Genomic DNA, 12,713 nt, shown 5'->3' with positions numbered 1-12,713 from the left:
AAACTAAAAGAATTACTCCTTTATTCCAACCATCATTTGCATTGAATAAAATAAAGAAGCATATACCAAACCATCACTTCTAACCATGAGCGATGCACGTGCTTATTAATATATATATATATATATATATATCCCACAAATGCTAAAACTTTTAGGCCTAGAAGTTATCTCAAACTCATATATATATATATATATATATCCCACAAATGCTAAAACTTTTAGGCCTAGAAGTTATCTCAAACTCTAATTATAAGGCTTTGACTTAGAACACGACCCATGTCTAAAATTTAGAATCTTTATTCTGCACTCAATGGCTCTGACCTCGACATTCTCTACATCTCCTGCAACATGGTTACGTTACTCATTCTTCGATTATAAGAGTGAAACCTATCCCCTACCGACCAACACGAGTCCTTCCAATATGAATTGTTCTCACACATATGCATCCTAAAAAAAATGTCGTCAATTCTTAGTCATTCTATCCTCATGATTACTCTCATTCGAACGCGCTCTCAGTTGATTCATGTACCTTTCGTTTACTCGAGTGTCACTGTTGAAATTTTCAGTTCTACAACCTGTACGAGTAATATTGCAACTTTTAAATTTTTTAGAACGAACAAATGAAAAAGGTGGTTTACACGAGAGCTAGAGCCAGATAAACCTAACTTCTCTCGATCTTAATTTATTTTTCTCTCTTTAGTCCTAATTTTGCCTACCACCTTCATTAGAGGTGACATGGGCTTGCATTGCTTCTAGAAAGATGTCACTCACCTTTTTGTCTCTATCATATTTATTTATTTGTAAGCATCTAGGCATAACAACTATATTACATTAATACACATAATATAAAGTTTGAGACTTTAGTATATACATGTATAAAAATGAAAAATTATACATATAAAATAGTACGAATTAAAATTTATAAATAAAAAAACTAAAATTTAAAATTAATAAATAAAAAAAACAATTATTAAAATTGGACATTTATAAAAGCAATGTGGAACAAAAATAATATTTAAAAATTAAAAAACCAATAATTATAGTGAGTACCAGCAAAGTGGGCACTTCTCACATCCTATCCCATTCTTTCAACGGTGAATGATTGTTTGTTAGACTCTTAAGCAAATGTGAGCCGTTTGATTTTGACGTCAGCTTTTTTTTATTTTTATTTTTATTATTATACTTTTATTAGTGGATTTGGGTGGGCCCACCACCAAATTCTGTGGGCCCTCTAATGGGCCCAATTCTTTGATCTCTTTGGGCCCGGTCCAATCTTCTGTCCCTTCCCTTCTCCTCTCCACAATTCTCTTCCATTAAATTCCTTGCAAGGAACAACTTCTATTTCCTTTTCTTTTATTTTTATTTTTCCCAATATTTAATTTTGAAATTATTTATTTTCATTTAGAGACATGAATGAAACATTTTCTATAAGGGTGTGGAAACCTCTCTCCAGTAGACACGTTTTCAAACCGTGAGGTAGATGACGATACACAATGAACCAAAACAGACAATATCTGCCAGTGGTGAACTTGGACTGTTACACTTTGTTTAGGTGGAGAGTGGGGGATGAAACGACCAATGCCCAGGATTTGGATCATAATTTTGAATTCAAATTAAATACCCGGTATTCGACTTCATCGTTTCTTAAGGGCGAAGACTATCTCTATAGACTAACACGAGTTCCTATAATTGAGCCAGGATTTGAATCATATTTCTAGATTCAAATTCAGTACTCGAGTATTTCACCTCCTAGCTTCTTAAAAGTCCAGACTATCTTCACACACCAACACAAGTTTCTATGACTGAGTCATCGAAAAAGAAGATCGACTTAATCCCTATCTTTTAATATTATATTTATATAAATTTATAATAATTCAAATTAACCTATATAATTACACCTAAAAAAAAAAAAAATCACAGACATGTTTTGAAACATGTTTTAGAAGGCGGTGAAAACTTCTCCTTACAAGGTTTAATTAAAACTTTGAGGGGAAAGCCTAAAAAGGAAAAATTCATAGAGGACAAGTTTAGGTCGTTACAAATAGCACCAGAGCTAGTGAGGAGGTTGAGTCTCAAAGGGGTAGACACGAGACGGTGTGCCATCAAGGACGCCGGACCGTTATAAAATAAAACTTTCACACTTGGCAAGAGTTAAATAAAAACTTGATCGAATCAAAATATTTGAAGTTCAAACTTGCACCTCAAAGTTTGTAGAACAAGAAATTGAGTTGATAAAGAATGGGTTGTTTCTGTTCACAAAGTGAAGAACGAAAAAAAGAATTGGTCAGTAATGAATGGCAGCACAGCAGAAGGAGCTCCATCATACTCCACGGAGCAGGATTTTATGCTTTAATCTCACCCTTCCCTCAAGAATCAACCTAAATAAGCTCTTCAAATCATACCCATCTTTAGAAACTACCCCTTTTCTTCATCATTTCGATTAATATCATTCTTAAAGGATCTCAACTTCATGTCTCTGTTCTTGATTCTTTGATGGGTTTTCATTAACTTTGTAAAATACTTCAAATCTCTGCGATGATTTTGGGATTCTTTCGCAATCGCGAGCTTTTGGGGTTCCAAAAAGCCGCAAATAAAGGCGCCAAATCTTGCCCTCGATTTCAGCTCATCAGCTGAAAGTTTCGCCTCTGTTTCGGTGTTCTACCTGATTGTAACAGAGACAGTGGTGGATTTCATGCTTTTATTGCTTCATTTATGGCGGCTGATGATGATTTTAATCGCTAGTCCACAGGTACTTTTCTTTTTTCTCACTCATTTCTATGGTTTTTCATAGATTTTAGCAGTTTGTCGTATATGGTTTTCATAGATTCCTGTGACAAGACTTGTCTGATGTTTGTTTGTTTGTTTGTTTGTTTGGATCACATAAAAGTTTGGGGAATTTTTGTTTGGATTCCCTTGTTCTCTTTAAGAATCCAATGAGATTTGAAGGATTGTCAACATTGTATTACTGTTTCATGTTTGAATTCTTTGCAGCTATTGAACTGTTCTTATCAGCTCATGTTGTACCTCTGGTTGGTGGGATGATAGTTAAGATGTTGTATTGTTTAGAACTCATGTCGGTTTCGGGTTCGAAACTCGTTGGGAGTTTGCTGCTACTGGCTTTTCTGTTTAACATCTCACATGGGTTGAATTCAGAAGGTTATTTTCTTTTAGACTTGAAAAACGCTCTTTCTGATCCATTTAGTTCGTTAAGAAATTGGAATTCGAGCGAAGAAACGCCATGTGAATGGAGTGGTGTAAGCTGTAGTTCTGGTGAGGAAGGAGTGGTTTGGTCTCTTGACTTGAGCTTAAAGAATCTCTCAGGTCCTTTAAGCTCGAGCGTTGGTAGTTTAATCCACTTGACTCATCTCAATCTTTCCTGGAATGAATTCAGTGGAAGAATACCGAAAGAGATTGGAAATTGTATCGAGTTGGAATATCTTGCTTTGAACAACAATAAATTTGATGGTGAAGTTCCATATGAATTCGGACGACTGACTTCTTTGGTTACGTTGAATATATGTAATAATCGAATCCGTGGTTCTTTTCCTGAAGAGATCGGAAACTTGAAATCGTTGTATGAGTTAGTTGCGTATACGAACAATATCACGGGTTCGTTGCCTCGTTCTTTTGGGAATCTGAAGAGGTTGAGAACGTTTAGAGCAGGACAAAACGCGATCTCGGGGAGCTTACCGGGTGAAATAGGTCGGTGTGAGAACTTGGAAATACTTGGGCTTGCTCAAAACCAGTTAGAAGGGGAGTTACCAAAGGAGCTTGGCATGCTTAGAAACTTGACTCAGTTGATTCTTTGGGAGAATCAGCTTTCTGGCATTCTACCAAAAGAGCTTGGGAATTGTACAAGTTTAACTATGCTTGCTCTGTATGAGAACAATCTTGGTGGACCTATACCCAAGGAGTTTGGGAACCTAATCTCTTTGAAGTATTTGTTTATATACCGAACCGCATTGAACGGAACTATTCCGAGGGAGATCGGGAACCTTTCTTTGGCAACGGAGATAGACTTCTCCGAGAATTATTTGACCGGTGAGATACCGAAAGAGCTCGGTAACGTAAAAGGTCTCCAATTACTTTACCTCTTTCAAAATAAGCTGATTGGTGTTATACCAAATGAACTTAGTAGCTTGAGTAACTTGACTAAACTTGATCTTTCAATCAACACCCTCACCGGCCCTGTTCCGTTCGGGTTTCAGTATATGCCTGCATTGTTTCAATTGCAGCTTTTCAGCAACAGTTTGAGCGGTACCATTCCGAAAGGACTCGGTCGATATAGCTACCTATCGGATATCGACTTTTCAGACAACTTCTTGACAGGACGAATACCTCCCCATCTATGTCATCGTTCTAACCTCTCCATCTTGAACTTGGAGTCGAATAACCTTTATGGAAACATACCTACCGGGATCTTGAACTGCAAACCGTTGACGCAGATTCGTCTCGTTGCTAACCGCTTAACCGGTGGCTTTCCGTCCGAGTTGTGTAACTTGGTGAACCTTACTGCTATTGACTTGGACCACAATAGATTCAGTGGTCCTCTTCCTCCAGAGATTCAAAATTGCCATAAGTTGCAAAGGTTACATATTGCAAATAATTACTTTATGTCTAGTTTGCCGAACGAGATCGGAAACCTCGTACGGTTGGTGACTTTCAATGTTTCGTCAAATCGTTTTACGGGGTCGATTCCACCTGAGATTGTCAACTGTACGATTCTCCAACGGCTCGATCTCAGCCACAATAGCTTCGAAAATGCTTTGCCAAAGGAGATTGGATCTCTCTTACAGTTGGAGATTCTTAGAGTTTCAGAGAATAAATTTTCTGGAAGTATACCTCAAGAACTCATGAATCTCTCCCATTTGACTGAATTGCAAATGGGTGGCAATTCATTTTCTGGTAGCATTCCTTTTGAGTTGGGGTTCTTGAAAAGCTTACAAATTGCTTTGAACCTTAGTTTCAATATGCTAACTGGTTCAATACCACCAGAGCTTGGAAGTTTGAATCTATTGGAATATCTCCTGCTTAATAACAACGATTTGTCCGGTGAAATACCGATCTCCTTTGCGAATCTTTCGAGTTTAATGAGCTGTAACGTCTCCTACAACGACCTTCACGGCCCAATCCCTTCGATACCCTTGTTTCAGAATATGCCCACGAGTAGCTTCGTTGGCAACGAGGGGCTCTGTGGCGAACCTCTTGGCAACTGCAATGGAGATTCATCGTCTCCATCTATTCCATCTTTCAATAGCGTAAATGCACGTCGAGGTAGAATCATAACCGGGATTGCAGCTGCTATAGGCGGAGTTTCGATTGTTCTTATTATGATCATCTTATATTGCATGAGACATCCATCAGAAATCGTGCAAAACAAGGAAACACAATCTATGGATTCGGATGTCTATTTCCCACCTAAGGAAGGTTTTACTTTCGAAGATCTAATCGAAGCGACTAATAGTTTTCACGAGAGCTGCGTAGTGGGAAAAGGTGCGTGTGGAACTGTATACAAGGCAGTGATGCATTCTGGACAGACGATTGCTGTCAAGAAGTTAGCATCAAACAGGGAAGGGAGCAACATCGATAATAGCTTCCGAGCTGAGATTTCGACACTAGGAAAGATTCGACATCGCAATATCGTTAAACTATACGGTTTTTGCAATCATCAGGGCTCAAATCTTCTTCTTTATGAGTACATGGAAAGGGGTAGTTTGGGTGAGTTGCTTCACGGGACGGCATGTAACTTGGAATGGCCGACTCGGTTTACAATCGCCGTTGGAGCTGCAGAGGGACTTAACTATCTACACCATGGCTGCAAACCAAGGATCGTTCATCGCGATATCAAATCGAATAACATTCTCCTCGATTATAACTTTGAGGCTCATGTTGGTGATTTTGGTTTAGCAAAAGTAATGGACATGCCTCAGTCGAAGTCGATGTCAGCAGTCGCGGGATCGTATGGATACATCGCTCCTGGTAATCGTTTCATTCGTTTGTTCATTTAGACTTTTAGTGAATGAAATACTAAATCTTCCCACCTCACCTAATTTGTTGCAGAATATGCATACACCATGAAGGTCACAGAAAAATGTGACATATACAGCTATGGGGTCGTTTTACTCGAGCTGCTAACTGGAAAAACTCCGGTACAGCCGATCGATCAGGGAGGTGATCTCGTCACATGGGTCAAAAACTATATGCGAGACCACTCGATGTCGTGTGAAATGCTAGATCAGCGACTGAATCTTCGAGATCAAGGCACGGTCAATCACATGCTGACAGTCCTAAAAATCGCTCTAATGTGCACAAGTTCGTCTCCTTTTCATCGGCCATCGATGCGGGAAGTTGTATCTTTGCTCTTAGAATCGACCGAGCCTGACGATGATCATATTCCAGCTCTAACTTATACTCTAGCCCCAAAGGACGACGCAGCCTCGTGAAATTCCGGGTGGGCAGTCTTCGTTTTCGGATAACTGAATAGTTCTTGCATTTTTCTAACGTAGAATATATCTTTTTTAGAGTTTGTAACATATGTGGTAATGGTTATGTTACCCAACTATTGCTTAGATTTTGCATTTGTTTTAGGATTCAATAAAGTGTTCTTTGTATAGTTTTGCATACGATTGATATAGAATAATCTGTCGCTATCGATTTTGCTATCCATATCTGATAGACCTTATTTTAGTGCTTAAAAAGGGTTGGAGAGAAGAACGAAACATTTCTTATAAGGGTGTGAAAACCTCTTCCTAGAAGACGCGTTTTAAAACCGTGAGGCTAACAACGATACATAACTGGTCAAAGTGGACAATATCTACTAATGGTGGGCTTGAGACGTTACAAATGGTATCAAAATCAGACACCGGACGGTGTGCCAGCGAGAATGTTGGGCCCCTAAGGGGGTGGATTGTGAAATCTCACGTTAGTTGGAGAGGGGATCGAAACATTCCTTATAAGGGTGTGAAAACCTTTCTACAATAGATGTTTTTTAAAATTGTGAGACTAATGATGATACGTAACAGGTCAAAATGAACAATATTTGTTAGCGGTGGACTTGAGATGTTACAATCTCTCTTTTATAAATACAAGAGAGAGGGTCGTTGTAAGGATTCTAATGCTTCACATAATCTTTATACCAGTTGTTAAAAAAAAATAAATCATTTGTTCTATCTCTATCATTCTTGTAGATATCAAAGTAATGCGAAAATCGAGGCCACTGGAAGGTACGGTAAAACTGTGTTGAGCCCTAGAAGTTTGATCAAAAGTTGAAGGCATAGCCGCCCAAAGATGGATGTGACTTTTTAGAACATTTGTTATATTGACGGTAATCTGTGGGTCTTTTTAGAACATTTTCTAATACTGTTTCTATTATATATAATCATAAAAAATTTAATAATATTTCTTAATGCGAAAAGCCAGGGCACTGAAAGCTATAAAAAAACCGTGTTGAGCCCTAGAAGTTTGGTCGAAAGGTGAAGGCATAGTTGCCAAAAGATGGGAGCTGGTGGATCCTCAAGTCATCATTGCTAGATTTATAGTGAACAATGAGCTGATTATGATTTTTTAGAACATTTGTTATATCAACGGTAATTTGTGGGTCTTGAAAGATTGATATGTCGATTTGTAGTGGAATGTTCGTATTTTCGTCCTCTAATATCATTTCTTAATGTAAATGTTTATATTATTACTTTATCATATATGACACATTTTAAAGCGTCTTTTTATATCATATCTTTGTATCATCCTTTCCTTATATAAATCGAAAAGTTTTCTGTTAATTTCTCTCAAAGTTAGGAAAAATAAATGGAATGTTCGTACTGACTTTATGGTTTCATTAGACCTTAGGCAAGGTTCTTTTTCACTAATCGAACATAATTTATGCAGAAACTAAGATTTGTTCGATCATACATGTAACCGGTAAATGTATATGTTTACTCGATAGCAACTCTAATCGACTTGCCTCTACTCTAGGCTAAGTTCTAAGACTCGATCTTACTATTACTACAGGCCAAAATCCTTCAAATGCAATATTTTATCTCATATACTTTTTTTGATTATCAATCACGACCAAAATAAGTTAACAATTCTTAATATCATAATTTAGGCCGTTGTTTATAGTTCATCAAGCTTCAAAAAAAAAAAAAAAAACGAAGAAAAAACAAAAGAACCCCCTAGAACTACATAACAAAACATTAATTTATTTCAAATTAAAATTCAACCTTACCACTTATAGCAAATATCATAATGATTGGTTTTATAGTTGAACATACACACATTTTGCTCACTCACAAACCACGAACAAAGAACATCTTCGCAATTCTTTCTATCTCTCTTATCTTTGTATATATCAAAGTAATGAAACGAGCCAGACCATTGGAAGGAACAGTAAAACAATGTTGAGCCCCACAAGTTTGGATGAAAGCTAAAGTCGTAGCGGGCCCAAGGTGTTAGCTCGTGGACTCCCAAGTCATTATCGCCTGATTTGCAGTGAACAGTGAGCTGATTTTGAACTTTCAAAGCATTTGTTATCTTGACCATAATCTCTGGGTTTTGGAAGATTGATCCTTCCACGGTCGTAAATTGGTTAGCAAAGAGCAATAAAATTAAGAGAGAAAGTGCAAGAGTTGAAAATAAACTCATTTTTATTGAAACGAGAGAGAAAAAGAGATAAATATAAACACATTTGTGCTTGGTTTATTTCACTTTTATAGTCGATAAATAGTGTAATGGAAGACAAAAGTGGAATTGTATGTTTAAGACTGTTACAATACTCCTATTCTTGCCGTAAATGATGAGATGTATGGATCATTGGATAACATTTTCACTTATTGTTTATTGTTTCTAGAGATGTCTATAATGTATGTGGTGGGGAAGCTTTCTCCATCTCCGTTATTTTTTTATTCGTGCAAAATCCTTCGTTTGTTTTCGTGGGAATCAAAGAGATGATGCTCCATGGAGATCGGGTGCAAACTACTCTATTTATAAGTAGGTATTAGCAAGAGGATTCTCCATGGAGATCCGCTGCGAAATCCTCCATTTTTTTTCCAGTGATTAGACGAAAGATTCTTCATGGAGATCAAATTTTTTGCTAGCACACCGTCTCGTGTTCACTCCTCCTCGGGGCTCAGACTCCTCTTAGGCACATTGTCCGGTGTCAAACTCTGATACTATTCTTCGCTAACTGAACATAATTTATGCAAAAATTAAACTTTGTTCGATAATACATGTAGCCAGTACGTGTATATGTTCACTCGATAGCAACTCTAACCGACTTATCTCTACTCTCGGTCAAGTCCTAAGGCTCGACCTTGCCTTTACTCTAGCCCAAAATCCTTCAAATGCAGTATTGCATCTCATACAGTTTTGATTATCAATCACGACCCGCATAAGTTAACAATTCTTAATATCATAGTTTATGTTGATAGCGTTTAATCATATCAAACTTCAAAAAAGAAAGAAAAAAAAGTACCGAAACAAATAACATATCAAGAACATTTATTTATTTCAATATTAAAATCCAACATTCTCATTTTATAGATACATGGATTTTTTACTTGACCACTCGTAGCAAAACTCATACTTAGTGGTTTTATAGTTGTACATACACATTCTTTGCTCAGTCACAAGCCACAAACATTCAGTATAATTGCATTTCTTTCTATCTCTCTTATCTATATAGATATCAAAGTAATGAAACGCGTCAGGCAATTGGAAGGAACAGTAAAACAATGTTGTGCCCCATAAATTTGGACGAAAATTGAAGTCGTAATCAGCCCAAGCTGTCAGATTGTGGACTCCCAAGTCATTGTCGCCAGATTTGCAGTGAACAGTGATATGCTCTCTACTTTTCAAAGCATTTGTTATCTTGACGAGAATCTCTCGGTGTTGGAAGATTGATCCTTCGATAGTAGTGAATTGGTTAAAGAAGAACAGTGAAATTAAGACAGAAAGCATAAGTGTCGAAAATAAACTCATTTTGTTGAAATGAGACAGAAACGAGAGAGGTATGAACACATTTGTGGTTGGTTTGTTTCACTTTTATAGTTGTTTCACTTTCGTCGTCTTTTCGGTTTTTATTTTTTATTAGTGCAAAATCCTCCATTTATTTTTTTTCGAGGATTACAAAGGATTTCCCGTGGAGATCAGATTCCAGACAATAAACTTTATTTTTCAAATAAATTTTTACCAAAAAAATTTGATTTTCTAATATAGTTTCCATTTAAATAGGTATAAAATCATAATAAATTTAATAATATTTCTTAACGTAGTAAAAACATACCATATAAAGAGCGTATAAAATCATTCCAGATTAATATGTTATTAATTAGATTTTTTTTCAAGTAATTAGGCATAGCCATTTTGTTATATATATCTTCCATTTTCAACCTCTTTCAATTGCAATATTCTAAAAAACAATCACTAAAAATGTCTTGTGGATATGCATCTTCTATTGCTCTTCGATGGGTTGTCTTCATCTTTGCTATCTTCCTCTCTTCTTCCCTCGGTAAGTTTTAACGATCGTACGATATGTTTCTAAAAAGAACTCGAAATATAAACAACAAAAATAGACTTTGTGTTGTTTTAAAAATCGAAATGTTTTCAAAAAATGAAAAATAAGAAATGAAAACGTTATCAAACAGATGATTTGTTCTTCAAATCGAAAAACAAGATGATATTGATCGAACCCTGATTAAAATGGATTGTATTTTTGTAGGAATGGCGGGATATGAGTGTAGGAGCAAGTGTGAGGATCAGCCAAATTGTGATGAGTTCTGCAAAAGACTTGGGTTCTCGGGAGGGAAATGCATAGCTCCCCTCTTTCAATTTTGTTGCTGCCAAACCTAATAGAATTACACACAGCAGCTGTTTTCTTAGACTTTTAATAATATGGATTGTCACAACGTACAAAAAATGCTATAAAAAATTTATAATAGTGTTTTTCGTATGCTATCGTATCCATTATTTCTTGTTGGATCATATGGCTTTTCAAGTCTGTTCGGTCGAGACAACTTTTCTTTTCATGTCATGGTTTAGTCAAAAAAGACTAATGTTATGGATATCGTGTCTAAATTAATAAAAATACAGATGTAATTTGTCTCAAAAATACTCTAAACTAAACTTTCAACCATTGTCTTAAAATTTTCAAAAAATTAAATTAAAAACATAATTTCGGTTAATTTTAGATGAAAACCATTGGTATTTTGTTTTAAACATATTCATGAACTTAATTACTTTTCATTAACACCCTTCCATGGTAACTTTTGAAGTAATATTATATCATTTTAACCTTTTATAAAAAAAAGTTTTACCGACCAAACAGTTTATCTACCCTTCGTAAATTATCTCGATCTTCTATTTGTAGGTAGGAAAGATAAAAAAAAAAAAAGTTTAACAGTCTTTTACCGACCAAATTAGGGCAATATCAAAAACATGGCAGTTTTATTGGCCATTTAAGTAGAGAAAACAACCTTAATTTTCTCGAAAACCTTAAAGAACAATAAAACTTGTGATTCTTTCTTCATATTATTGTATTAAAACCATAAAATCAATGAAAATGTATGATTTTCTCTACTGGGTTTTAGAGAATTTGCACTTTTTTGCATTTTTTTTTTTTATTGAGAACGTTTTATTTGCTTAACTATGTTTAGATCGATCGTTATCTTTCTATACTTCCACTGCCAAATGTGTAAGTCAATTCATTCTAAACTCGTATACCCCATTTCAAATATTTGATTCTATTTAAGTTGAGATATGAGTTGATTTATATAAGTGATGAGAAATTAAAACCTTTCAAAAGGGTTCGGGTTTGATTTAGGCACGTTTGAAAGTGATCCAAACTCACTTTTACACCATTACATATTAAACACTGCTATATTCAAATGGAAAAATCACTCGGTATCATGCCCTCGATCGTTGTTAAACTAGGACGAGATTGTTTTTATGTGTTCTAATTTTTGTGGCTACATTTATTTTGTAGGAAGACTCTTAATATTAGGGATGTAGACGAGTTGGATTAGGCCTTTTAGACCAACTCGAAATTCAAGTTGGTTAGATTGGTAATCCAAGTAACCCCAAATTGTTTCGCAGCCCAACTCAACCCAACCCTTTGTTTTGGAACTAGATCGTTCAACTAGTTACTATAATTGGTTGGTTGGTCGTGAGAGGGGAGTAGCATGCCATTGTAAGTAGCGAGCAGTGGCAGGAGGCAGCTTGCAGATGAGCAAGGCTAAAGCTCAAAGTATTGGACCAAGCTCTGTTCGGGTTGATTAAATTTTTTTCTTCTTTGAATCTGAAAACTGAACCAAATCAATTCGGGTTTTAGGTTTTGTATACACCCATAATCAATACGTTAAACCCATCTAAATATACTAATAAGATAATAATTTATATTATTTTGGTTGGATTCAATATTAGAAATTTATCAAAAATGACTAAAAGGTGTCGAAACAACAGAAAAGATAACAAAAACAGCAGAAAACAATAACAGAGAAAGTAAAGGCCACAGTTTGAGGAGCATGGGGGAACTGCAAAGAACCCTACCCAAATGATCAAAGACTTCTGCGCGTCTATTATGGAGAGAGTCTAACTCTATTCTGACCCGTGCTCGAACCATTCAGCGATGGGCTCTGATACCATTTGTAACAATCTAAACTCACCACTAATAGATATTATATGCTTTGGCTCATTACATATCGTCGTCAATTTCACGATTT

General features: G+C 36.0%; 1 protein-coding gene across 2 annotated transcripts; it reads left to right on the top strand.

Annotated features, from left to right (window-relative positions):
* The first annotated feature begins 2,225 nt into the window (after nt 1-2,225).
* Nucleotides 2,226-6,623, top strand: LOC111499098 (probable leucine-rich repeat receptor-like protein kinase At5g63930). Of its 2 annotated transcripts, XM_023150561.1 has the most exons (3): nt 2,226-2,749; nt 2,992-5,979; nt 6,061-6,623. In XM_023150561.1, the coding sequence occupies exons 2-3, from the start codon at nt 3,039-3,041 to the stop codon at nt 6,441-6,443; spliced, it is 3,324 nt and encodes a 1,107-aa protein (XP_023006329.1). In that variant the 5' UTR covers nt 2,226-2,749; nt 2,992-3,038; the 3' UTR covers nt 6,444-6,623. The 2 variants fall into 2 exon arrangements, with proteins under 2 accessions (XP_023006329.1, XP_023006328.1); XM_023150560.1 differs by lacking the exon at nt 2,226-2,749 and having other exon boundaries at nt 2,904-5,979.
* Nucleotides 6,624-12,713: the final 6,090 nt, after the last annotated feature.

The sequence above is a fragment of the Cucurbita maxima genome, unplaced genomic scaffold (assembly GCF_002738345.1).
Source record: "Cucurbita maxima cultivar Rimu unplaced genomic scaffold, Cmax_1.0 Cma_Scf00026, whole genome shotgun sequence".
NCBI classification, from domain to species: domain Eukaryota; kingdom Viridiplantae; phylum Streptophyta; class Magnoliopsida; order Cucurbitales; family Cucurbitaceae; genus Cucurbita; species Cucurbita maxima.
This window is presented reverse-complemented; position numbering and strand designations above follow the sequence as displayed.